Genomic DNA, 25,661 nt, shown 5'->3' on the forward strand with positions numbered 1-25,661 from the left:
CCAAAATTCAACAATTTGTATAATAATTTTGAAACGTTTTCATTGGTTGTTTAGCACAGCTGTTGGTTATAAAAATTATTGGCGAATCCATTCGTCTCATACCCCCATTAGGAGTCAAAAACATTTTACAGCTATATATCTACAAAAGTTAGAATGCTTGTGTGTGAGGACACTTCTCAACCTATATACTCAACAAATTTTTTGTCTACAAACTTGAAATTTGGTATATAGGGTATTCAGACATGTGGAAAACTTTTTAAACAGTTTTCATCTGGAAAGAAAGGGCTGCTAATCTATCAAAATTGAAAAATTGGTACTTGGGAATCATCAGATTTTTATGTCGGTTTGCCAACTGTTTCATGAATGTGCATGCACGGCCATAAAACACAAGGTTATTTATATTAAAAATAAGTAGGTTTGAAAACACTTTTTAAAGATTGTGTCAAGCTGGTCTAATGTTTATCGTATTTGACTCACTGTCTTTAGGTTTTGATTCTCAGCTCAATTATTTTTTATTTTCATTTTTTTTTTACTTACAAGAAGTGAACTGTTTAAAAGAAAAAGACAAGGCTCACATACACATGTCTCAGTTTCTTTCCAATTCGTTTATTTCTATTTTTTAAAAGGAATTTAACATTACATTTAATACCTACAATATTTTTGCTTATAATAAACAGGAAATCTGCATTAATTAAAATATAATATTTATGCATGTTTTACAACCGGGCAATGGCAGGCAGCCTGCTAGTATATGTATAAAATTAGCAATTGTGAAAATGTGTTACTGGGATAAGAGAAAAGATTATACAAAATTTTATTTTTTTTTTGCATATATTTTATTTTTTTTTGCATATATTTTATTTAAAAAAGAAAAAAAAAAAAATTATGTTTTGATTTTGCTGAGGAATGTCTGGCATTTCTTCATGAGAATCTTTACGGCTTCAGAAAACAAAATGTTGGCGGCAAGGGCCCCTGTCGATTCAATAGAGAAAATAAAATGGTCCCGGATCTTGGTCAGACGTACAAGATCCTTCAAGTCATCGTGCCGGAGAACCTCACGGCTACAAGTGTCCTTTCGAGGATGAGCCACTCGAGCAGTTTTGACGCCATCTACAATGTCAATCTCAATGACATCTGCCGAGAAACACTTTTTGAGACGTTCAGCCTTTTCCCCTTGAATCGGCGCCAGGAGAGTAATCTCTGGCAAAAGACGGTAAGAAGCTGTTGCCACTGGAGAGAACTTGATGTGATCCTTGCCAATTCCTATTAAAAAGAAAGAGAAGAGGATAAAAAAAACATTATGAAAGCATTGAGATACGTCTTATTTATTACTTCAGTTCATACTTAGACGTCTTATTTTCCCCAAACAATATAGCAATTCCGGGTTTGCATTACCATACACATAGATTCGAAAAAGTTGTCAAAAAATAAATACATAACAAATAAATGTTATCAAAGGCAAGATAAGTTACTTTTCTACATAATTAAATATTTTTTTGTGTGTATTCAGCTTGAAAAACATACAGTGTTTACCGATGTATTGGAAAATTAAAAATGGCACCTGACTCTCGGATGAACATGGTAAGTTGTGGAAAAGGAGTTAAAAATAAAAAACTAGACAAAATACTGTTAGAAACTCACTCAATATACCTTACCATGATGTAGGCTGGCATATATCCGGTGGGTTTTTAACAGTATTTTGTCTAATTTTTTATTTTTAACTCATTTTCCCAAACTTACATGTTCATCAGTGAGTCGGGTGCCATTTTTAATTTTCCAATACATCAGTAAACACTATGTTTTTCGAGCTGAATAAACATGTTACATTAAATATAAACACTAAAAACATATCCAGTTAGGTAGAAAAGTAACTTATCTTGCCTTTGATAACATTTACTTGTTATATATTTGTTTTTTGACAGCTTTTTCGAATCTATGTGTAATCTAGTAATACAAGCCTGCAATTCCTATTACAAAGGAAAGAGTACAAAGATCACGAAAGCATTTAGATCTGTCTTATTTATTGTTTCTGTTCATACTTAGATGTCCCATTTTCCCCAAACAATATGACAATTCCTATTAAAAAAGAAAACACAAAGATCACAAAAGCATTTAGATATGTCTTATTTATGGTCTCAGTTCATGCTTAGATGTCCCATTTTCCCCAAACGATATAATGATATATATAATTTGGATTGTTCAGACTACTGTTCTCGTCTTTGCTGTTATTCCTACAATGTTCTGGTTGATGTAATTTCTAATCTTCTTAGGATGTATCTTGACAATGACTATTATTGGTGAGTGGTGGAATGAACATTTTTGTTAATTTTTTTTCAATGAATCATAGTTGTTAGAATTCAAAATATAAATGGAAAGAGCATCAAGTCATTTCTATTTTCATATTTATTTGGGTCTGTACAGATGTAACACGTTTCTGAAATTTTTTTAGATGAGGATTGAGGTATTATTTGCATAGTTTAGACTACTGTTCTCATCTTAATAACAACCAAGATGAGAACAGTAATCCAAGTGATACAAATTATTGATCTTCATCTAAAAAATTTGGAAAAAAATGTAAAAGTATTTAGATAGAAATTATTAAAAAGATTGAATTCGGAATTAAATAAATCTAATAGATTGATATTCCAACTTAAAAATAAAAAAAATAAAAACAAAAAAATAAAAAAAATAAATAAAAAAGAATTTCCTATCTAAAAATTGAACAAACCAGGATTTATATCCTGATTTCTTTAATTTTTTTTCTATAGTAATCTAAAAAAAATTGTAAAAAATACTTTTTTTTTTTAATATCATCATCATTATCATCATATCGTATGAATCTAAAGATTGTTGGCATTGGTTTCCCTGATGTTTTTCTAGTCAAAATTATTTCTTAAAAGGCATTAAGGATTACAGAATGTGAAGGCTATCAACAATCTAAGTGAAATTAATTTTTGTGGAACAAACTGTTCGAACTTGGTACACTAAGGTCGTCAGTCTGTGTCATTAGTCACTAGACTAGTGCTTTTCAACCAGGGTTCCGCAGAGCCTAAGTGTTCCGCCAGTACAGCCCAGGGGGTTCCACAATTTCTAAATTAGAACAACAAACAAATACACAGAATGTTAAATTCAATTTTTAAAATCTATTTTATTATTATATGCATTAGAAAATATTGTTTGAATATACTAAATTTTACATAATTAAACTCGTTACATTTAACGTTAATTTGTCTTGCCATTATCAGGTTTCCTTTTATATATTCTTATTATATAGTTAATGCCATTAGTATCTCTGGCAACCATTAAGCACAATTGCTGTCTGTGGAAGATGAACTTTGTGTGTGTTTGTCAAAAACACAACCCAATATTTAAGAATGAAAATGTACAATATTTTGAACATGAGTATTTTCATTTTATTTTATTTTTTAAATGCTGTTTTTTGCACAAGATGACTAAATTATTGCATAGGGGTTCCATGAGCCAGTGAGATGTTTTCATGAGGGTTCTGCGCCAGTAAAAAAATTGAAAAGTATATATAAAAATATTTTTATTTATATAGACAAATATTACATTATCGCTACACTGAACATGCTAATGTTTCAGACAATTGATTGGCAAAAACCAAAAGTCCTCGCCAGGTGATGTAATATAGCTTATGTGTCATTGAAGACGACTGGTTCTCAAATGTGTGTGTGTGTGTGTGTGTGTGTGTGTGTGTGTGTTTTCACAAAATCAAGACAACAACGGTTGGATTGATCTTCCTTGGCCTTTTGGTCAAGATCAAAGTGTAGTACCTGTTCTCCAGATGCTGCACTTCTATTTCTTGTTCTCTTTCGGTGGAGGAGAAATCCTTCACGACTGAGACAATTTTTATTTTTGTACCTTTTCTCCACGTTAAAAAACGACCCTGGTGTCTAACTCTGTCCCGTGGGGAGGCATAGTAAATAGGTACAATTGTTTTCGGACCATTCGACAGTTTAAACCTTATATCATTTGAAAATATTCACAAGAACGGCCTCTCTTCAGACATTGAGAAAAAACACATTTTTTTTAATGAACAATATGGAATCCATTTCCCTTTTAAGGAAAACTAAGCTTTGTGTTATATATATATATATATATATATACACTTGTGCCCGATATTATTCATACCCCCCCTTGAAAATTGAGTTTATTAGGTGTAACTTTGTAAGAATTTATTGTTTACGTCCATATTGATACATATTCTTAATAAACCTCTTCTGATCATTTTCGTCATTTTAAAATCTCGGGATACTTGTAATAAAAGAAATATACAGCTATTTATAAAATCTGCAATATTCAAAAATAATCATACCCCCTTATTTTTTCAGTATTAATCGAGTTTCTGACTGTTTGTTTCCTGTTTGATTCTTATTTTGAATGCTTTTATACAACCTTTGATTAATTTCATTTCGTTTTTTGCATTTTTCAGAAATTAAAATGATATCAACTGAAAACCAATAAAAGAATAAAAATTATTAGAATGGGGAAGAAAAAAGAGCTTAGTAATGATCTTAGGACTAAAATTGTGAATTCACATAAGGATGGTTTAGGTTACAAGTCAATTTCCAAGAAATTTGAGGTCCCTACAGCAACAGTACAGAGCATCATCAAAAAATTCCAGAGCCACCACACAACAAACAACTTGATTGGTAGAGGAAGGAAAGGGAAACTGTCTGCTAGAGCCACCAGGAATATTGTAAGAAGTGTTAATGCAAATCCAACCACCACTACTAAGGACATTTTAGAAAATTTGGAGTCTTCTGGCATAAAAATATCAAGGCAAACATTGCAAAGGACTCTGCATGAAAATGGTCTGAAAGGAAGACGACCGAGAAGGACTCCATTTCACACCGGAAAACACCTTGCAGCACGTCTAAAGTTTGCTAGGACCTATGTGAATTCTCCAGAGTCCGTTTTTTCAAGTATTTTGTGGACTGACGAAACAAAAATTGAATTGTTTGGCCATATGGATGCTTCTTACGTTTGGAGGAAGAAAGGAGAAGCTTACAACCCAAAGAACACCATACCCACGGTGAAACATGGTAGTGGTAGCCTAATGTTTTGGGGCTCCTTTTCGGCTAGTGGTCCAGGTAGTTTGGTCAAGATAGATGGAACCATGAAGAAGGAGCAATATTTGGAGATACTCCAGAAAAACATTAGACAGGATGCGGAGAAGCTCCATTTAGGACCAAACTGGGTCCTTCAACAGGATAATGATCCAAAACATACAGCGAAAATAGTCAAGAAATGGTTTGAGGATAATCAAATTAATGTTTTGGAATGGCCTAGCCAGAGTCCCGACTGAACCCTATCGAAAACCTCTGGCACATATTGAAAACTGAGGTTAAAAAGCAGAAATCTAGAAATTTGAGGGATTTGGAGAACTACTGCATTGAAGAATGGTCAAAAATCAGTGTTGATGCTTGTAAAAACCTTGTTGATAAATATCCAAAACGGTTACAGGCAGTTATTAAGAATAAAGGGCATGCTATTGACTATTAGTAAGAGAGGTATGAATAATTTTGAACTAGTGCCATTATTGTTTTTCTTTGTATAATGTTTCAAACTTGCATAATTTATTTATTTGTTGAGTTTAAATTAAATGCTTATGCTTGATTTATTGTTTGAAATCCCTTTAATATTGTCTACCTTCTGGTTTGAGCAATATTCTTATAGAAATCTCAAAGATCCGAGGGGTATGAATAATATCGGGCACAAGTGTATATATATATATATATATATATACAAAGACACACAAGCACATATACAAATATACAGATAAAATTCTCTTATGTTTCTTTTTAGATTAACCTCAAAACACCTTTGTAAAAACATTTTTTGCCAGTACTCATTTATGTCGATAAATTACCAGTGTGAGATAATGAAAAAAATGTCTGCTATATTTAGAAATCTCATTTATTATTTTGTAGGTCTCCAGTAGGTCACCCCACATTCTTCTATCTACAAAATGGGAATGTTTAATAGAACAAAATATTTATACATATGCATAAATATAATATGCACATGAAGTTGGATATGTGCATTGCATGTTATTTATCCTCTCTCTATATATATTTTTTTATGGAAATCACTCCAGGCACAACTTAAAGCCACTTGATGCAAGGAGCTCATAAGAACAAAAAATGATTATTGCTAAGATGTCTAAGGGCTTTTGTTTTGTAGAAGGAAAAAAAGTCAACAAGAAGAGTTGCAGAAACCTGCAGTTCTTAGAAAGAAGCTACTGGAATAGAGAGCTGTATTACAAATATGATATATATAACTAAAGGTTTGTATGTTCCTTAGAGAAAGAAAGGTTAGAGACTCTACATAAAATCTAAAAATGTATTCTTATGTAAAACTAGCGGGAGAGGAGGGGGCGCCCGGCTTTGCCTGGGGATAAAATACACTATATATATATTATTATTATAGAGTTGTGATTTAAAAAAAAAAAAAAAAGTATTCAGACGCTATCAGTTAGAATCAAAACCGAAACTGTAGCATTCAAAGCTGGTGACGTTACCACTGTACCAATGTGACACGCATATAAACTGATTAAAAATTTAAAAATAAACTAAAATGAATGTACAAAATGTATAAAGATTTTTTTCAAGTTTGACCCATTTTTTACCCCTTAAAAACAGTATAAAGACCCATAAAAGAACGGTCCGTAAAAAATCCAATCATTTGAGACTCCTAGTGCCGCTCTGCGACTTTTAGTTTCGGAAGAGATAGAGTTTGAAAACATGGAGACAGACATATAGCTGTTTATATATTAGATTTATTGAGGAAGACAATGGAAGTGTTCTCGAATGTTTAAATGCTCCCCCACCCCCAAAAAGGCTATGAACTCACATCCACCTTAAAACTTCAAATATATCCTATTTCTATGAAATTTAAATCATATATATTTTCTGAAGAAGACAATGAAAGTGGTCTTTAATGAAATTTAAATCATATGCATAAAATTCTTCAGACAATGGAAGGAGTCCTTCTATGTGCTGAACATCTACATGCTTTCACCTCTAAGTGACCCATTGGGACAGAATATGTATATTTGATTTTAAGTGAAGGTATTTAGTTCTCTCCCACTGCAAGAACTTAGACACCAGGTTTGAAAAGTGGGATTGAGAAGTCAGCACCCCTGAGGAGGGTCTCTCTAATCTGCATTCCCCGGTGAAGGCATCACAGGTGATTAGCAATAAACTAACCCCTTCTCAAAGAGAGAAAGCAAAGCCTGAGAGGGTGGACCTTCTAGAACTGCACAGAACTAAACTCCGACCGCAAAATCAACAGGGAGCGGATCATTACAGGAATGGTCTAATTCTCTGTTGATGAGGGGAGGGGTCTAATCGTTGTTGATTTTTTTTTTTGGGGGGGGGGGATCTAGGATAAAAATCTCTAGTCAAATATAAACCAATCGATTTTAAGTGAAATATGCATAAGATACCGAGTCCAAAAGTTTCCAAACATTTCAGCTTCTTCTGACTTTATTAGGGGCAAAACGGGGAGAGGTGGACAGTAAAAGGAATTAAAACAATATGGTGTTATCGTGAAAAAGTATAGTCGTAATCCTCATTCAATTCCAAGCAGTGTCAGGTTTTTCTGCTAATATATATATACTAGCAGGGAAACCCGATGTTGACGGGGATTGAATGATGATCAACGAATGTTTCATTTTCATTGGAATCGGTTAAATCACCCATTTTTCAATCAAATTGATTGGTTGCCCTGCTCTAGTTAGAGATGCATAATAATGCACCAGGAGGAACCTTCACATGCCTCCATGCAGTGACTTAGTCTACAATACATTGTAGTCTACATGCCACTGTAGAAAATCTACTGTTGATTTTATAAAATTATTTTTTATATATAATAGCTTGAATTAAAGTTTAAAATGAAAAAGTCAAGTATCATGGTTCAATTGTGCTCTAAACAGAAACATTAATTTTGAACGCCTCCTTATCATACCAAAGAACCTACTCTTGATATTATATGTCGGTTTATGCAGCCATAAAACTTCTCAAATGCTCTTGTGGGCTGTGCAAGATGTTGACTTTTTTTTCATCAAATTATTTCGATTATTATTACTTATCAAAGACATTTCTAGACAAAACCTATCTAAGAACACTGCCAGGCATATAAAGTACCTTTGTATGAAATTTCATAAAAATCGACTCAACCATTTTTGAGTCCATAAGGAACAAACTCATACACAAAGTTCCTTATATATATATATATATATATATATATATATATATATATATATATATATATATATATAAAGCTGAATGTCTGTGTGTGTGTGTGTGTGTGTATGTCTGGTCACGAATAGGCTCCTATATGGTTGACTATTTAAAAAAACTGATTACATCGAGACACAGGAATGGATATGTTTTAAAAAACTGATTACATATAATGATAGAAGATGTATCGAGACACAGGAATGGATATGTTTGATCTGGCAGAATGGTGGTTCATTAAAATTGTGGGTTCTGCGTTCTTGCCTGGTCCACAAAGTATGGAAATAAAAAATTATAAAATTAAAAAAAAAAAAACGTGTACAAGTGTTTTTGATATAGATGTACATAAGAATACTTTGATAAGTATGTTTTAACTTAAATAGAGATGGTATAATAAAATTGTGGCGTCTGCGTTCGCGCCTAGCCTCCATAGAATGGAAATAGGCACAAACTTTAATAAAGACATTTCATATCTATCTGCGTAAGTATACTTTGATAATTATGTTTAAGTTTGAAGAAATATGGTATAATAAAATTATGGGGTGTTCGTTCGCACCTGACCTCCATAGAATGGAAATATGTCACAAAGTTTAACAAGGTTTTTTAATATAGATCCAGAGAATATTGTGATAAGTGTTTCAGTGTGAACAGGTATGGTGTAATAAATTATGGGGTTTATCTATTTTATTTTTACTTTCATCATATTTTGCTTTGGTTTTGATACCCCCAAATTGAACCCAAATTTACAACCCTTCCTTTTCATAACCTATCATACTTTCATAAATCAGAGTCCATTTTCTGTAGGCTGTTTTTAAACCCAGTCAACAACGGGTACTTTTGCTAGTATATATATATATATTTGTTTACCGTTTTTTGGGAAAGAATTCCAACAAAGTGCTCGATTACAAAGAAAAAACCTTTTTGCGATATAAAAGCTTATTATTTATTTATTTAAATATACAGAAGGTCAGAAAAGCATTGGTACCGTCGGTTTGAAACCGACGGTACCAATGCTTTTCTGACCTTCTGTATATTTAAGTGAAAAATATCTTTTCAACTTTTTTTTTTTTTTTTTATAAAACGAACAAAGTTAAATTATTTAAACAATAAAAGTTTAATAGACCAATATACTCTTCCTTTTTTTTTTTATGAAGGCTGTTAAAAAAAAAAAACATCTGAAGAAATTAGAATGTTTATACCTTCAAGTATCAATATAAAATTTGTTGTATATTTAGAATTACACTTATTAAAAAATAAAGAAAAAACGTTATTATGTACATTATCGTCACAGAATGAAGATGTCATATTCCCCAAATCATGTGGGTTTGGTTAGTTACTTTTCTATTTGGTTAGTAAACAAAAATATTTAGTTGTCAAAGGTCAACTAAAGATAAATTTGTCCATAGAGCCGATATATATATAAATAAATAAAACAGATGAATTAGGTCACGTGAACACTTGTCTGATAAATATCTGTTGCCATTAGCTATATATATATATATATTAGCAGGGAAACTCGACATTGCCCAAGATTAAATGAAGATCAGTGAATGTTTTACTCTTCCATATTTTATTGTTTTATTGTCATCGAAACCAGAGAAATCACCAATTTTTTTAAATCAAATCTACTGATTGCCTACTCTAGTTGGGGACTCACTGTGGTGCACTGAGATAAAACTTCATATGCCTCCCCGTACTGACAGTCTACAAGACATTGTAGTTTACATTGCACTGTAGAGAGCCTACTGTTTATTGTATAAAATTATTTTCATACTGACTTATAGTTTAAAATGAAGTCAAGTATCATGATTTAATTGACCTCTAAATGGAAACATTAATTTCAAATACACCCCGTCATATAAAAGAACCTACTGTTGATTTTTTATGCTGGACCTTTCTGTTTGTGAGGTAATAAAATTTCTGAAATGCACTTGTAATGTTAGGCTGTATAAGGTGTTAACTAAAATCGTCTGTTCCTTCTTTCATCGGATTTTTTCGATTATCGATACTTATCAAAGGAAACGATAATGTTTGTGTGTGTGTGTGTGTGTGTGTGTGTGTGTATCACCCACATACAGTACTGTTTCGCTGTATCACAGCTTATCAGTGCAGCTAAACTCGCACCTCAAGCCAGAATTGAAATGCGAACACCAATGCGGCAGTCAGTGCTTCTCATCATTTCAACATTTGGCTGCTGTTGAGATGGATATGCCTACTTATAATGTTTAAACATTGTCCAAATGCCTAAGCTCTAATTTATTTACACAAAAAACATTACTTTTTATGCTAGTAGCAGTTTGTTATTTCACTCCCTAATATGCTCAACTCAAGATAGGGAGCATTTATAGTCATGCACATTATATATATATATATATATATATATATATATATATATATATAATAAAGTTCTCCTCCTTGGGTAGAGCACTGTGGTATGTGATTTCAACCACTGCTTGCTTTGTGTAACACAAAGCTCTTTATTTGCAAACAAACAAATTGAGCACTGTAAATAGCAGCGATCAAGTGTGTAAATAAATAGACACTTGAGATCATTTGTGGCATCGATCCCATGGACCATAGGGCAGAAATGCTGACTATGAACTTGATGGTTGTAGGTTCAAACTCTGGTTTGGGATGGGTGCTAGTCTAGCTGCACTGAACAGCTGTGATACAGTAAAACAGTCTGTGGATGACTATTATTATATATGTATACTTCATTGTACAGGATAAGCTCCTAAACTAATGAAATTATATATATATACAGGGCTCTACATTGCGAGTGAAACAGTCACATTTGCGAGTGATTTTTCAAAGTGGCGACTAGAAATAATAAAACACTTATCTTTTGGCGATTGTATTTCTTTTTCACTGATAATCTTCCAAAGCTCACTACTGAGTGAAAAATATCTTTTCAACTTTTTTTTTTTTATAAAACGAACAAAGTTAAATTATTTAAACGATAAAAGTTTAATAGACCAATATACTCTTTTTTTGTTTTAACGGAGGCTGTTAAAAAAAACATCTGAAGAAATTAGAATGTTTATACCTTCAAGTATCAATATAAAATTTGTTGTATATTTAGAATTACACTTATTAGAAAATAAAGAAAAAACGTTATTATGTACATTATCGTCACAGAACGAAGATGTCATATTCCAAAAATCATGTGAGTTTGGTTAGTTACTTTTCTATTTGGCTAGTAAACAAAAATATTTAGTTGTCAAAGGTCAACTAAAGATAAATTTGTCCATAGAGCCGATATATATATAAATAAATAAAACAGATGAATTAGGTCACGTGAACACTTGTCTGATAAATATCTGCTTCCATTATCTATGATGAATGGGCATGAATAACAAAGAATCTGATTGACTTACTAGCATATATAAAAACATGAAGCAACATCAATTTCAGAGAATAGTCTGAGGAACCCCCGGGAGGATGAAATGCAGAAAATTCTGTGTAGCTTAATAACCATATATATATATATATATATATTAGTGAGTAATCTCTGATGATTACTGTGTAAGAATTAGTGAGTACAAATAATAATGAAATGATTGTGTACAGTGCTCTGGAGGTGTACTACAACTCATGAAAAGTGGGGGGGGGGATCATCAGGTGTAACTTTGGTGAATTTTGTCGGGAAGCATAAAGGTTTTAAAGGATGAAGTGTCTCAGCAGTAATGTTGGGATGATTAATCGGAATTGTAAAAATCTGAGTCTTTTGGGTTATCGGAATCAGAAAAATTAGAGCCTATTTTCTGATGCCAAAACCGATTCGATGAAATTATCTTTTTTATTTGATTTTGGTTTAAGAAATATCTTCCACTGCTTGTGGTAATAATAAAATAATAAATATTTATTGATTTAAACTTCCAGTAAAACTAAAATCTGTAGATCTCCCCATCACAAGTGTGTTTTACGTTTAAGAAAATGCATGCACATTTATGATGTGTTTTTACGGTAATCGGGACAAAATAACATTTTTATAGTTTAATATTTAGACATTTATAAAAAAAAAAATCGGAATCGGTAATTGTATCGGAATATTGGAATCATCCTAGCACTACTTAGCAGCCAGCAGTTTAGCAACCTGTGCGTGAATTAAACAGTGTTTTTGATTGGAAAATATGAGAAAAAAATCAACCACTTTTTTTTTATTTTTGATTTATCCTGGATTTTTTTAGACAGATGACCGCTTAAGAATATCAGCTGTTGCATACAAAATGGGGTCCTAGTGACCTTGCAAGCCAAGAGCAATACCAATTTGCAAATATAACGAACATAACAAATTATCCTTAGCTTTTTGTTGTGATCTGTGTCGACCAGACACCAACTTGTGATGACTGATTAAATTAAAAATTTTGCTTTTTTCCAACGCATTCCTTAGTTATCTCTCCTTGGCCGGAAGTTGTTAGAGATGAAAAAAAAAAAAAAAAATTGCATTCACTGATATCTTCTAATAGTTATGGAATATTTGGCAATTGGCAAGAATTTACAACAGTGTTTTTTTTTTCTCCACATTTTTCCAAAGATTACAGACTTAACTATCAATATAGCAGAAAAAATTTTGAAAGAAAAAATTTAATGACTTTTTAAGAAGTGGATTCACTTTCTTGTTACAATGTTCTACTTCATTGCTACCTGACTTACTATAAGTAGAACATTATAACGAGAAAGTGAACCGCCTTCTTAAAATTCATTAAATTTATTTATTTTTTCTGCTAATATGATAGTTAAGTCTGGTATCTATGATAATCGTCGGAAAAAAAAAAAATTAAAAAAAAAAAAAACGCATTTTGGGGTTCACTCTCGTACAGGTCAACCAAAAATTTATATACAATTTTTACTATTGTAATTTTTAAATACCTACAGACAGTGTTTCATCCTTTTCGGAATCATCAGTGCAGGGAAATTGGAGCCCCACCACAAAGCCATCTCTGACTCCATTAACAAGGAATAAACCTATTGGCCAACTTAAACCACAAGAAATATTGTTGAAATTTAAACATTTATTGGCAATTTGACAGTATTCAAGCGAGCGCCATAGTTTTTGGTGTGTTTCACTAAACTGTCACCAGGTGGCGCATTTATTGAAAAGTCTGCATAAGAAAATATAATTTTAATAAAACAATTTTGTAATTAAAGCAACATTGGATAAAATAAATATTTTTTTGCTTATTTTGGACAAATAAATAATTTTAACAAAACATTTTTCGAATTAAAGCAACTTTGAAGGGTCAACAACCAATTTATAATTTAAATGAAACATTTTTCTGAATTAAAGCAACATTGAAATTTTTTTTTTCGAAGCGTTTTTTGAATTGAAGTATATTTCTGACACCCGTTAATTGAAAAGTCTGCGTAAGAAAATATAATTTCAAAACAATTTTGTGATTAAAAAAACATTGGATTTTTATAAAATTTTTATACAATAAATGTTTTGGTTTTCAAATATTTTTGCGTTTGGAAAAAAATATTGTTTGTTATTTATTTGATCAAGAAGAAACTGGAGTTACTGCCCCCTAGCAATGGTGCTTGCCCGAATACTGTAGAAGTGCTCATTTTTTTTTTAAGTGTCGAGACGTCTGTCCATAGTGATCTAATGATTATAACAGCATGATCTACGCATGCGAGCTAGTGACTGACTTTCATTTCAACTTAAAAGTGCTCAACAATAAAACCTAATTTAGAACGCATATATATATATATATATATATATATATAGATATATATATATGGTAATGTCCTAAACTAGAATTGCTAAGAATTTTAAAATTTTACGAAGGGCAGATAACTGTTTATCCTAAATTAACGTTGATCCAAATTCAAGCAAAGAAAAGTTGAAACAGAATAGTAAAAGTCCCACGCGAGCCGTTTTTATGGTCAGAAGAACTCTACTCGATAACGAATAGCCTATGCAAGAATATAGAAGAGCTAGGACCACCTTTCTTTCTACTATAGAAGACAGAAGTTTAACCTAAAAAAAAAAAAATAAAGAATAAAAGAAAAAAAGAAAAAAGTAAAATTACCATACACATGTGCGCACTATAAACTATAAATAGATATAAAATCCGGGGAAAGGAAGTGAAGCCGTCACACTAACAGGGTTACGCTCGCTGACAGACGCGACAATTTTGAAGATGGGCAAACAATATAAGCTAAGTTAATTTAACAAATCCTAATATCAAAATGGCAACTGCTTTTTTTTTTTTTTTTCTTCTTAATTTTGACTAATGTATTATAACTATATGCGCATATATTGTCTTTAACTCTTTGCTTCCATGCGAGTCGTTTCTTCTATTACTTTATTTTTTATTTATTTATTCACTTTGTTTATTTATTTCTCTTTTTGCTTTTACCAACTGTGTATACCTTCTCTTTAAATGTATTTATTTAATGCATTTTAATTACATATGCGTAAAAATGGTCTCTAACACTTAGTCCCACGCGAGCCGTTTTTATGGTCAGAAGAACTCTACTCGATAACAAATAGCCTATGCAAGAATATAGAAGAGCTAGGACCACCTTTCTTTCTACTATAGAAGACAGAAGAACTTTATTTAAGTAGTATACTTTATATATGCAATCACCGTACGCTTGCTTGTATTTAAGTGTCCTCCATGATACCCATACCATACCAAACCACTGCACGTGGCTCATAATTTGACTGGCACTATATTTGTAACTGCAATATACATAATACCAGCTGTGATACTAGGGCTAATTTTCTGAATAGATGCAACACTCTGCGCCTGACCTTAATGACTACAATTCCAAATCCCAACGAACTAGCTGTCCCTATAACTGGGAGGGAAAAACCTAATAGCTAGCTACGAAATCTTATACATTTTACCTCCAAGACGATTGCGTTTGTCTTACCTGCATGCATAAAAAAAAAAAAAAAAAAAAAAAAAAAAAAAAAATTTCCTCCCGTCTTCAAACTAAACCTTACCTGTAACTAAAAAATCCTAATGGAAATCCATCTGTAAATAAATAACCCCTCTTCTCTTGAACGCTAACAATCTACTCCTTCCAACCTATCCGCCACTAAACTCCCACATTGCTCCGCATCTGTAGTGGAATCGCTAACTTCCAGCCCCTAATCCCTCACATGCAAACTGTTTTAATAGCCATCACTAAACATCTATACATTTCTATCTCTAAGGCATGCATTACAGCTCATTCCTATCCAGTAAGGGACTTAACAGCCTATGCACACAAAGGCAGGTACTTAACAGCCAAAGTACCCAGAAACAAAGCGATATGCACTACACAACTGTCTCCTCGAGTTTTGCAACGATTAATTACGTTATTGAAACGACACTCCTTGTTATGCAAAACGCCCCATGACTCTTACTAAAAAATACCTACAACTTCAACTCTATTCGCACCTACTGAAAACCTGCCCATATATCTATTCACCTAATTACGCATGACTCAAAACTTGCTGTCTTATCCATGCTATATTGCACTTACATCTTAACCCTCCTATCATCTAAAATAGCTCGGGCACAACTCGTAGCTCAATTCTTAATACCTACTCATACTGTAACACTATACTAGACCTAAACTAACATTAATAAAATAAAAAAAAGGGTAAGACTAAAATCACATTATCTCCTCCCTAACAAGCCCTCTTACAAACATAGACGCTTACACTGCATAAACTTCACCCACCCCCTTTATCCATTAACAAGTAAATAGCATGTCCCTAAATCACTTTGAGGAGTGTAACTAATCAGTAGAGATATAATCCCCCACAAACTAACCCAGTAACACTAACAACGCGGGGTCGCAGAAATACCTGGATTAGAACCTAGGCGCGGAGAAAACCCTCTCAGGGCTGACGGACCCAGTAGGTCTTCCCAGATCATCCGTCTAGGAGAAGGAAAACTCTGAAACTAAACCAAAGGGGGAGAGAGGCCTCTTCAGTCTTGGATGACAACCTTCCTAGAGCTGGTGACTCAAACAAATTCACCGGTTTGCAAACCTAAATTGCTTAAGGAGTAGATAGGCTCTGTCTATCGCCCGGCTTCCATACTCCTTCTTTGCCTATTAGTCAAGCGCAGAGACACTATCTCAGTGATTTGACAGAAACACCCAGCGGTAGATCTTGTTTCCTGGCTAGGGCAATGAACGCCGTTCTTCCCCATTCCCAGCATGCCCCACCCCTAAAACTGAACATTTGGGAGTGCTTGAGTATAAGATATGCCTGAGCGATTAGATTGGGTTGACCTTCTTCTAAAGGGTTGAGGGTACCGGATTGACAGTTCCTGGCTGCTGTTCCCGACTGGTAGTACAGGAGCCCTAACTCTTTGGTAGCGCTTAGAGCGGCTGCTCCATCAACAGTTGAATAATATCGGGTTGTTTGCAGTGCCATGACGCACATGGAAAAGGACCCTGCACTCATCCCCGGTGGGCTTCCCCAATCCTAATTGGAGAAAGGTCAGCTGATGGTCTACTTGTGATGCATGTCTGAAGCTCCGCATAACCTCTTGTTTAGCTCCCCCTTACCGAAACTCTTAAAAAAAAATATGACGACAGTACAATCTAAAAATAAGCTTAAACCAGGATTAGGGACAAACAAATTCAACTTGCCTCCTCCCTTGAGGCTCTCATTCACAAATATCCGTGGGCTTAGAACTAACTTAGCTGATGTTGAAGCATTTCTCTTAACAAATACCCCGGATATCTTAGCACTAAGTGAGACTAACCTACACTCCTCCATTCCCTCTAACCACTTTAACATGCCTGGATATCTCCCACTCTGCCGTAAGGACTCTGACAGACATATGCACGGACTTGGAGTTTACATTCGTAATACCCTTCCCTTGACTAGAGAAACAAACCTAGAAACAGATGATCAAGCCTTTATGTGCTTTAGACTAAACGTGCAACACAACATTAGCTACTATTATTTTCTCTACCGCTCTCCCTCGACTCAGGACTGCTCCATAATAAACAAAGTATCTGACAGCATAGACACGGCACTGTCCCTCGACACTAGCGCACAAATACATGTGTTTGGTGACTTTAATGTCCACCACAAAAACTGGCTTGGATTCTCTACTCACACAGATGCAGCGGGCAGCACAACCCATAGCTTTGCTATATCTCACTCCCTATCACAAATTGTTACGTTTCCAACCCGTTTCCCTGACCAGGAAGAACAACACGCATCACTTCTAGATCTGTTTTTGACCACAGTTCCCGATGACTGCATAACGAAGGCCCACAGCCCACTCGGGAACGCTGATCATGCAGTGATAATGGTTGAAATCGCCCTAAACTCTAGACCCAAAACTGAAGAGCCAGTGCTCAAAACAACGAGATATTATAATAAGGCTGACTGGGAAGCCATCAGGGAACTAATTAGAGATGCTCCATGGAAAAATATTTTCTCTCTCCCTGCTGAACAATGTGCAAACGAGACCACTGACTGGTTCAAAACTGCAATCGAAGCGCATGTTCCCATGTGGAAATTTTATAGTAAGCCCCACTCTCCCCAATGGTTTACGTCGACTTGTGCAACTGCCATTACTCAAAAGCAGCATGCATACCGTAGGTTTAACCGACATAAGTCCAGTTCAAACAGACTGAAGTATATAGAAGCTAGAAATAACGTTAAGAAAGAAATAGCGACAGCTAAGAGAGAATTTACGGAAACCACTAAAAGCGCATTGAAGCACAAAAACTAGGAACTCGAGACTTCTGGAAAATCTACAACAGTGTAGTAAATAATGGGCAATCAACAATTCCCCCACTAACCAACAATCACGAGGTTGTCTCCTCAGCAACCGACAAGGCTAACATGCTTGCCGGTCGGTTTGCCTCAAACTCCACACTGGACCCTTCCAACCACCCCCTAACCTGACTTTCCTATGCGGACAGACGCCACACTAGATGATCTGAAAACCACCCCTGCTCAGGTGCATGCTATCATAAAAAACCTTGACACCTCAAAAGCATGTGGACCCGATCTTATCCCAGCTGTGCTATTAAAAAAGTGCTCAGCCGAAGTAGCTCCAGTTCTCTCCAAACTCTACAACAAATGTCTTAATGAAGCTTGCTTTCCGGGCTGTTGGAAAACTGCTTCTGTTGTACCAGTATTCAAGAATTCTGGCGAAAGGACAGACCCATCAAATTATCACCCCATTAGCCTCCTCCCACTTTTTGCCAAAATATTTGAGACCATAATTAACCATGCTCTAGTCCATCATCTTACAGATGCTAAACTACTGACTGACAAACAATATGGATTTAGACAAGCCCGTTCCACAGCAGACATCCTCACTGTGATCTCTGAACGTATATACCATTCACTGGACAAAGCGGGGGAGGGCAGAGCGGTAGCTCTAAATATATCTAAGGCTTTTGACAGGGTATGGCATGAGGGTCTCCTCAGTAAAATCAGATCATACGGTATCACTGGTAGAATACTTAACATAATTAAATCCTTCTTAGATAAGAGAAAAATCCAGGTAGTCCTCGACGGTCGCACATCTAAACAATATGATATAAATGCGGGAGTGCCCCAGGGTTCTATCCTTGGACCTCTATTGTTCCTGATATTCATAAATGACCTCCCCGACAAAATTGCCTCTGAGATGGGTGTATATGCTGATGACACTACACTCTATGGCAGGCACGACAGGAAGACGAATGAACACATGGCAGAAACACTAGAGGAAGACCTCCAGTCTGTGGTGGAATAGGGACAAAAGTGGTTGGTCGCATTCAATGCTGCCAAGACTAAACTAGTTTCATTCAATAATTACAATAAACCTGCCCTACCACCAATAGCAATGGCCAACGACTCTTTATCTGAGAGTCCATCTTTCAAACTCCTTGGCCTAACGTTCACAGGAAACATGAGTTGGAACAATTACATTGAAGGCATTGCCAGGGCCGCTGCAAGAAAGGTAGGCTCTCTCTACCGTGCTAGAAAACTACTAACACCCGAAAGTATCCTGTACCTCTATAAGGCCACCATTCGCCCATGTATGGAGTATTGCTGCCACATCTGGGCTGGTGCATCTGCTACTAGTCTCTCGCTCCTTGACAAGGTTCAAAAGAGAGTCGCAAACCTGATAGGCCCTGAACTGGCATCTAAGCTTCAGCCTCTGTCCCATTGACGAAATGTTGCATCCCTCTGCCTTTTCTACAAGTATTTTAGTGGTGAATGCTCTGACGAACTGCAATCACTTGTGCCCCCACGACGCGAGCACCCTCGACAAACCCGACAGGCTACTAGATCCCACCCCCACACTGTAGAGGTCCCTAGATGTAAAAGATCTTTTTACTCCAATAGTTTCTTCCCCAGAACCGCAAGACTCTGGAATTCCATTCCAGGTCCCTGCTTCCCCAACAGTACTGACGTGCAGAAGTTCAAGTGTAACGTGAACCGACACCTTGCTGCCCAAATCCCTACATAGTACCCCAGTAGTTGTTGCCCCTGATAGTAGCCCCCTACACCAAAGTGGCAATTTGCCTTGTTTGGGGTGAAAATGTAATTAAAAAAAAAAAAAAAAAAAAAAAAAAAGACAATATGGAACCGCAGACGATCTGTTCCAATCTGACATAATTGAGTTTCATGGCGAAATATGTATAAAAATGATAACATTCTTGGACGTCTTATTTGTTGTATTAAACAGTCCTATAATGTTTAAACCTCTTTTTGTTGATTCTGATAGAAATGAATGTTTGTATTCAACTTTTTGCTTGAATTTGTTACAATCTTGTTCAAACTTACTTTTTTGATTGATTTTTTATAGAAATAAAAGTTTGTATTTAATGCTTAAATTTTTTTAAAACATTTTTGAACACAAATAGGTCACAAATGGGAAGGAAAAACAAGTTGCATAAGTTACCCTAAATTGTTTATAAATAATTTCTGAATGATATTTCCTTTTAAATAATTTGTCAGTAATGTTTAGTATTTTTTAAATGAATTCTAGCTTTTTGAACGAAAAGAAAAAGGAAAACAATAAATTATATATTACTGTACTTGGTTTAAAATAACAAGCTGCTTGAATTTTAACCAACACTAATTTAGGACAGACAGAGTTATCTGCCTTTCCTAAAATTAAAAAATTCTTAGCGACGTTTTCAAAAAATGTTTTTAAATTACATTTTCATCCCAAACAAGACACAGTGCCACTTTGCTACTAGGAGCTGATTTTCCTGAGATACCCTCTAAAAAGGATTAGATATATCTAGGGCTACTGCTCTGCCCTCCCCCGTCTTATCCAGTGCATGGTATATACAGAGATTACAGTTAGAATATCTGCAGTAGAATGGGCTTGCCTAAATCCATATTGATGGTCGGACAGAAATTTAGCAACTGTAAGGTGGTGGACTAGAGCTTGATTAATTATGGACTCAAATATTTTGGCGAAAAGAGGGAGGAGGCTAATGGGGTGATAATTTAATGGGTCAGTTCTTTCGCCAGAATTCTTGTAAACTGCTATATTTTCATCCCAAACAAGGCACAGTGCCACTTTGATGTAGGGGATTATTACCAGGGACATAAGTTGCAGGGATACTATGTAGGGAGTTGAGCAGAAAGATGTCTGTTCACATTACACATGAACTTCTGCATATCAGTACAGTTGGGGAAGCAGGAACCCGGAAGTGGATTCCAAAGTCTAGCAGTTCTAGAGAAGAAACTATTAGAGTAGAAGGTTTTCTTACATCTAGGGATCTCTACTGTGTAGGGGTGGGACTTTGCTGCTGGTTGGGTTCATTGGGGGTATGTATGTTGAGAGGGCAGAAGGGTTTGTAGTTCGTCAGAGCATCCACCAGTAAAATACTTGTAAAATAGGCAGAGGGATGCAACATTTCGTCGATGGGACAGAGGTTGAAGCTTCAGGACCTATCAGATTGGTGACTCTCTTTTGTACCCTCTCCAGGAGTGAGAGACTAGTAGCAGATGCACCAGCTCAAATGTGACAGCAATACTCCATACATGGGTGAATAGTGACCTTGTAGAGGTACAGGATACTTTCAGGTGTAAGTAACTTTCTAGCACAATCGAGAGCCCATCTTCTTCGTAGCAGCCTTGCCAATGTTCTCGATGTATCTGTTCTAACTCATGTTCCCTGTGAACGTTAAGCTGAGGAGTTTGAAAGAAGAATTTTCAGGTAATGTATCTTTAACCATAACTATTAGCGATTGAAAAGGTTTCTTGTAATTATTAAAAGAAACAAACTTTGAACGTTACCTTCCATTTTTGACCCCATTCCACTATTACATTGGATGTGTTCATTCATTTTCACCTCGTGCCTGTTATAAAGCGTGGTGTCATCAGCAAATACACCAATCTCAAAACTATTTTATCAGGGAGGTCTTTTATAAATATCAGGAATAATAAAGGTCCAAGAATCAACCTCAGAGGTACACCCACATTTATATCATATTGTTTAGACATACAACCATTGAGGACAACCTGGATTCTTCTCTTATTTAAGAAGGACTTAATTATGTCAAGTATTTGTCCAGTAATACCATAGGAGCTGATTTTCCTGAGATACCCTGTAAAAAGGATTAGATATATCTAGGGCTACTGCCCTGCCCTCCCCTGTCTTATCCAGTGCATGGTATATACAGAGATTACAGTTAGAATATCTGCAGTAGAATGGGCTTGCCTAAATTTATATTGATGGTCGGACAGAAGTTTAGCAACTGTAAGGGGGTGGACTAGAGCTTGATTAATTATGGACTCAAATATTTTGGCGAAAAGAGGGAGGATGCTAATGGGGCAATAATTTAATGGGTCAGTTCTTTCGCCAGAATTCTTGTAAATTGCTATGACAGAAGCAGTTTTCCAGGAGGCAGGAAAGCATAATTCGTTAAAGCATTTGTTGAAGAGTTTGGAGAGAATTGGAGCAATCTCAGCCGGAGCATTTTTTGTAATAGTACAGCTGGGATGAGATCAGGTCCACATGCTTTTGAGGTGTTTAGGTTTTTTATGATATCATGTACTTGAGAAGGGGTGATTTTCGGATCATTTAGTGCGGTTTCTGTCTGCAAAGGAAAATCAGGGCGGGAGTGGTTTGCTGGGTTCAAAGTAGAGTTTGAGGTAAACTGACAGGCAAGCATGTTAACTTTCTCGGTTGCCATGCAAACAACCTCATAATTGTTAGATAGTGGGGGAATTGTGATTGCCCATAATTTAGTACACTGTTGTAAATTTTCCAGAAATCACACGTTCCTAATTTCTGCACTTAATTGAGTTTTCCAGTGGTTTCAGTATATTCTATCTTAGCTGTCGCCATTTCTTTCTATAAATTTTTGCCAGTTCATACTGGACTTATGCTGGATAAATCTGTGGTATGGATGTTGCCTCTGAGCATATGGCAGCTGCGCAAGTAGAAGTAAACCATTGAGGAGAGTGGGGTTTGCTACAGAACTTTCGTTTGGGAACATGTGCTTGCTGCTAACTAAGGACATTATATATGAATATATATATAAATATATAAAGGTAGGAGTCAGTGGATAATTTTTTTTTACATAAGCATAACCACTTATCAAGGCCCAGAGACCACTCGAGGATAAGGGTTAAGAGTGTACAGTAGTCAGTTGGACAATAAAATAATCATTACTAATGGAAAGTCGGTAAATTTATTAACAAGTGGAATGGCTCATCAAGAACTTGTTTACGTTGGACTTGAAGACAACCATATTGTAGTCAGTTGGAAAGCAGGAAAACGGAAGACAATTCCACAGGCATGCAGTTCTAAGAAAGAAGCTTTGTTCATAGAATCTACATTTAAGTTTAGGCACAGATAAAGAGTGGGGGAAATTATTGATAGTGTTTTCAGCTAGACGAGTGTTTCTTGTAAAAGTTTGGCGAGGGGGGGCCATAGATTGAAGCTCAGTCGAACACTTTCAATGAAAATAACGATAAAGCAGAGACAAACTCACAACATCTCTTCTGTGAGATAGAGATTGCAGCGAAGAGAAAAGGACATCTCCTACGAGGCTACAAAGTCTATTTTGAACCCTATCAAGGTAGGAGAAGTTCTTTCTAGCAGCTCCTGCCCAGATGTGGTAACAATATTCTATCCTTGGATTTACCTGGCTCTTATACAGATAGAGAATTGCATCAGCAGTGAGATATCTACTGGATCGATAGAAGGATCCGACCATTTTTCTAGTGGCCTTGGCAACAGATTTGATGTACGTGCTCCATTTAAGATTAGGAGTAAAGGTCAAGCCCAGAAGCTTGTCAAAACTTGAGGCCACCCAAAGGCGAGAGCCATTCATTTTAATTGATGTCAGATGGGGAGCAGAACGTTAATTATGTAAAGATAGAAGCTTGGTTTTAGATGCATTAAAAGTAACCAGCCACTCCTTTCCCCATTGTACAACATGATCAAGATCAGAGGAGAGAGAATCCATAAGAACTTGGTCATTTACTGTCTTAGATGTGCTACCAAAGATGGTAGTGTAATCAGCATAAATGTCTACGAATGATGTAAGGATGTGATTTGGAAGATCATGCAGATCAGGAAAAGAGTTGGGTCCAGGATGGACCCCTGAGGGACTCCAGCATTAATACTGTGAGCTTCTGATTTTTGCTCATCAACTACTACTCTTATAAACCTATCAGAGAAAAATGATTTAATAATTGTGAAGACATTTCCAGCTATACCATAGCTGGAGATCTTGTGAAGTATGTCAAGAGCAATTGCCCTAGAAAGGTTGCCTCTGTCGAGAGATTTATAATCCTATGAGATATAACTGTAAGCACATCTGCTGTAGATCTAGCAGAACGGAAACCATATTGTGTGTCACTAAGAAGGTTATTTTTGCTGAGATGGTTGATTACGTCTCTATTTAACACAGATTCCAGCAACTTACTCATGACGCACAGGAGACTTATTGGCCTGTACTGTATTTTAAAAACAATATTTGGGGATACCAAATTGGTAAAAGGGAAAATTATCCGCCACTCGCATTTAGGTAACAATGCAGTAATGCACTTTCGTATAATGAATTTATTCCAAAATTATCGCAAAACACAGTCAAATAATAAATATATATATATATTTGATTTTGTTTTGCGATACTTTTGGAATAAATTCATTATATATATATATATATATATATATATATATATATACACGTTAATAAATTACTTAGTTTTAAATCTTTACGTTTCCGATATTATCCCCCCCAAAACAAAATGAAATGAAAATCAGTTGTCTGCCCTTAAATTTTTACCATCACCGGTACTTTTAACTTCCTTTAAGGGCACGAAGTGAAATTGGATTTGGTAAATTTTTACGATGTGCCCCAGCGTATTATAAGCACCCCACCTCCCCATGTTAAGAACGGTTTTCGGAATAACCACCCCAACCTCGAAAGCCGTTCTTAAGATGGGGAGGTTGGGAGAGTGTTTATTCTGAAAGCCGTTCTTAAAATGAGGTGGTTGGGGTGTTTATACTACGCTGGGGGAGGTCGTTAAAAAAAAACAAAAAACCTTTGATTTTCTTGAATAAAAAAGAAACAAAGAAAACTACTTGATCAAATAACGTGATTTTTGGAATATTTCATCTTCGTTCTGCGACTGATACGGACATCATCATACAAACTTTTCTTTACTTTTAATTGCCGCCGTAAGCGCCAATCTGAATAAACACCACCAATAATAGTAAATTAATTAAAAATGAGAAAAAAAAAAAAATCACCTTTCACGCAATGCACTCGCAAATTCAATTCTTGTCCCGGCCGGAGTTTCGCAATGAGAATATCGTCATCCACGGGACGAATGTCCCCTTCTTTAAACAAGTCGGATTGGTTCCCAATCGGAACCCATTTCAGGTGTCGACTGTAAACTTTGTGGTTCTTATAAAGATCGTCCGGGTCTGTTGTGTCGGCGGTGGGATTTTTGGTACATTTCACTTTTAAATCAAACACAATCGTATCGCTCGGTGTGCCCTCCTCGTCCCCTTCACTGACATACTCGAATAGGCGAGGGTCGGCAAAAATGGGGATGAGGCCGAGCCTGTGCGCAAGAACCTCGTCCTGGATGATGGATGTGTTATTGTGGACAAAGACCTTCTCGATCGCCATCGTCGGAACCTCGGACAGGAGAATACGCCGGAAAGCATTGACGATCGAGGCATCAATTCCGACCATATCGAATTCGAGGTAGTCATCAAACGAACGAATTATATCAATCCGGAAGTTCTTCTGGAATTTTCGCAGATCTAAAGCATCGTCGTATCCAGTGTAAGAACCGGGAAAATCCGTGCTGTGTGTATTTCCTACGCTATATTCATTTAAAGTGACCCTCGTGCGTATATTATTTTGGATATCAGCCATGTTGCTCGTCTTTCTGCCGGAAGTTGTATTTTTTTGTGTCCCACGTGTCTAAATGTAAAG

At 35.6% G+C, this 25,661-nt stretch overlaps 1 protein-coding gene across 1 annotated transcript; it reads right to left on the minus strand.

Moving 5' to 3' along the window:
• Window positions 1–586: 586 nt before the first annotated feature.
• Window positions 587–25,661, minus strand: LOC145252773 (DNA-directed RNA polymerases I and III subunit RPAC1-like). The gene is made up of 2 exons (XM_080112687.1): window positions 24,965–25,661; window positions 587–1,263 (listed from the first exon to the last, which is right to left on the minus strand). The coding sequence occupies exons 1-2, from the start codon at window positions 25,599–25,601 to the stop codon at window positions 884–886; spliced, it is 1,017 nt and encodes a 338-aa protein (XP_079968813.1). The 5' UTR covers window positions 25,602–25,661; the 3' UTR covers window positions 587–883.

Source organism: Euprymna scolopes, chromosome 29, assembly GCF_053919585.1.
Source record: "Euprymna scolopes isolate OS-2025 chromosome 29, ASM5391958v1, whole genome shotgun sequence".
NCBI lineage: Eukaryota > Metazoa > Mollusca > Cephalopoda > Sepiida > Sepiolidae > Euprymna > Euprymna scolopes.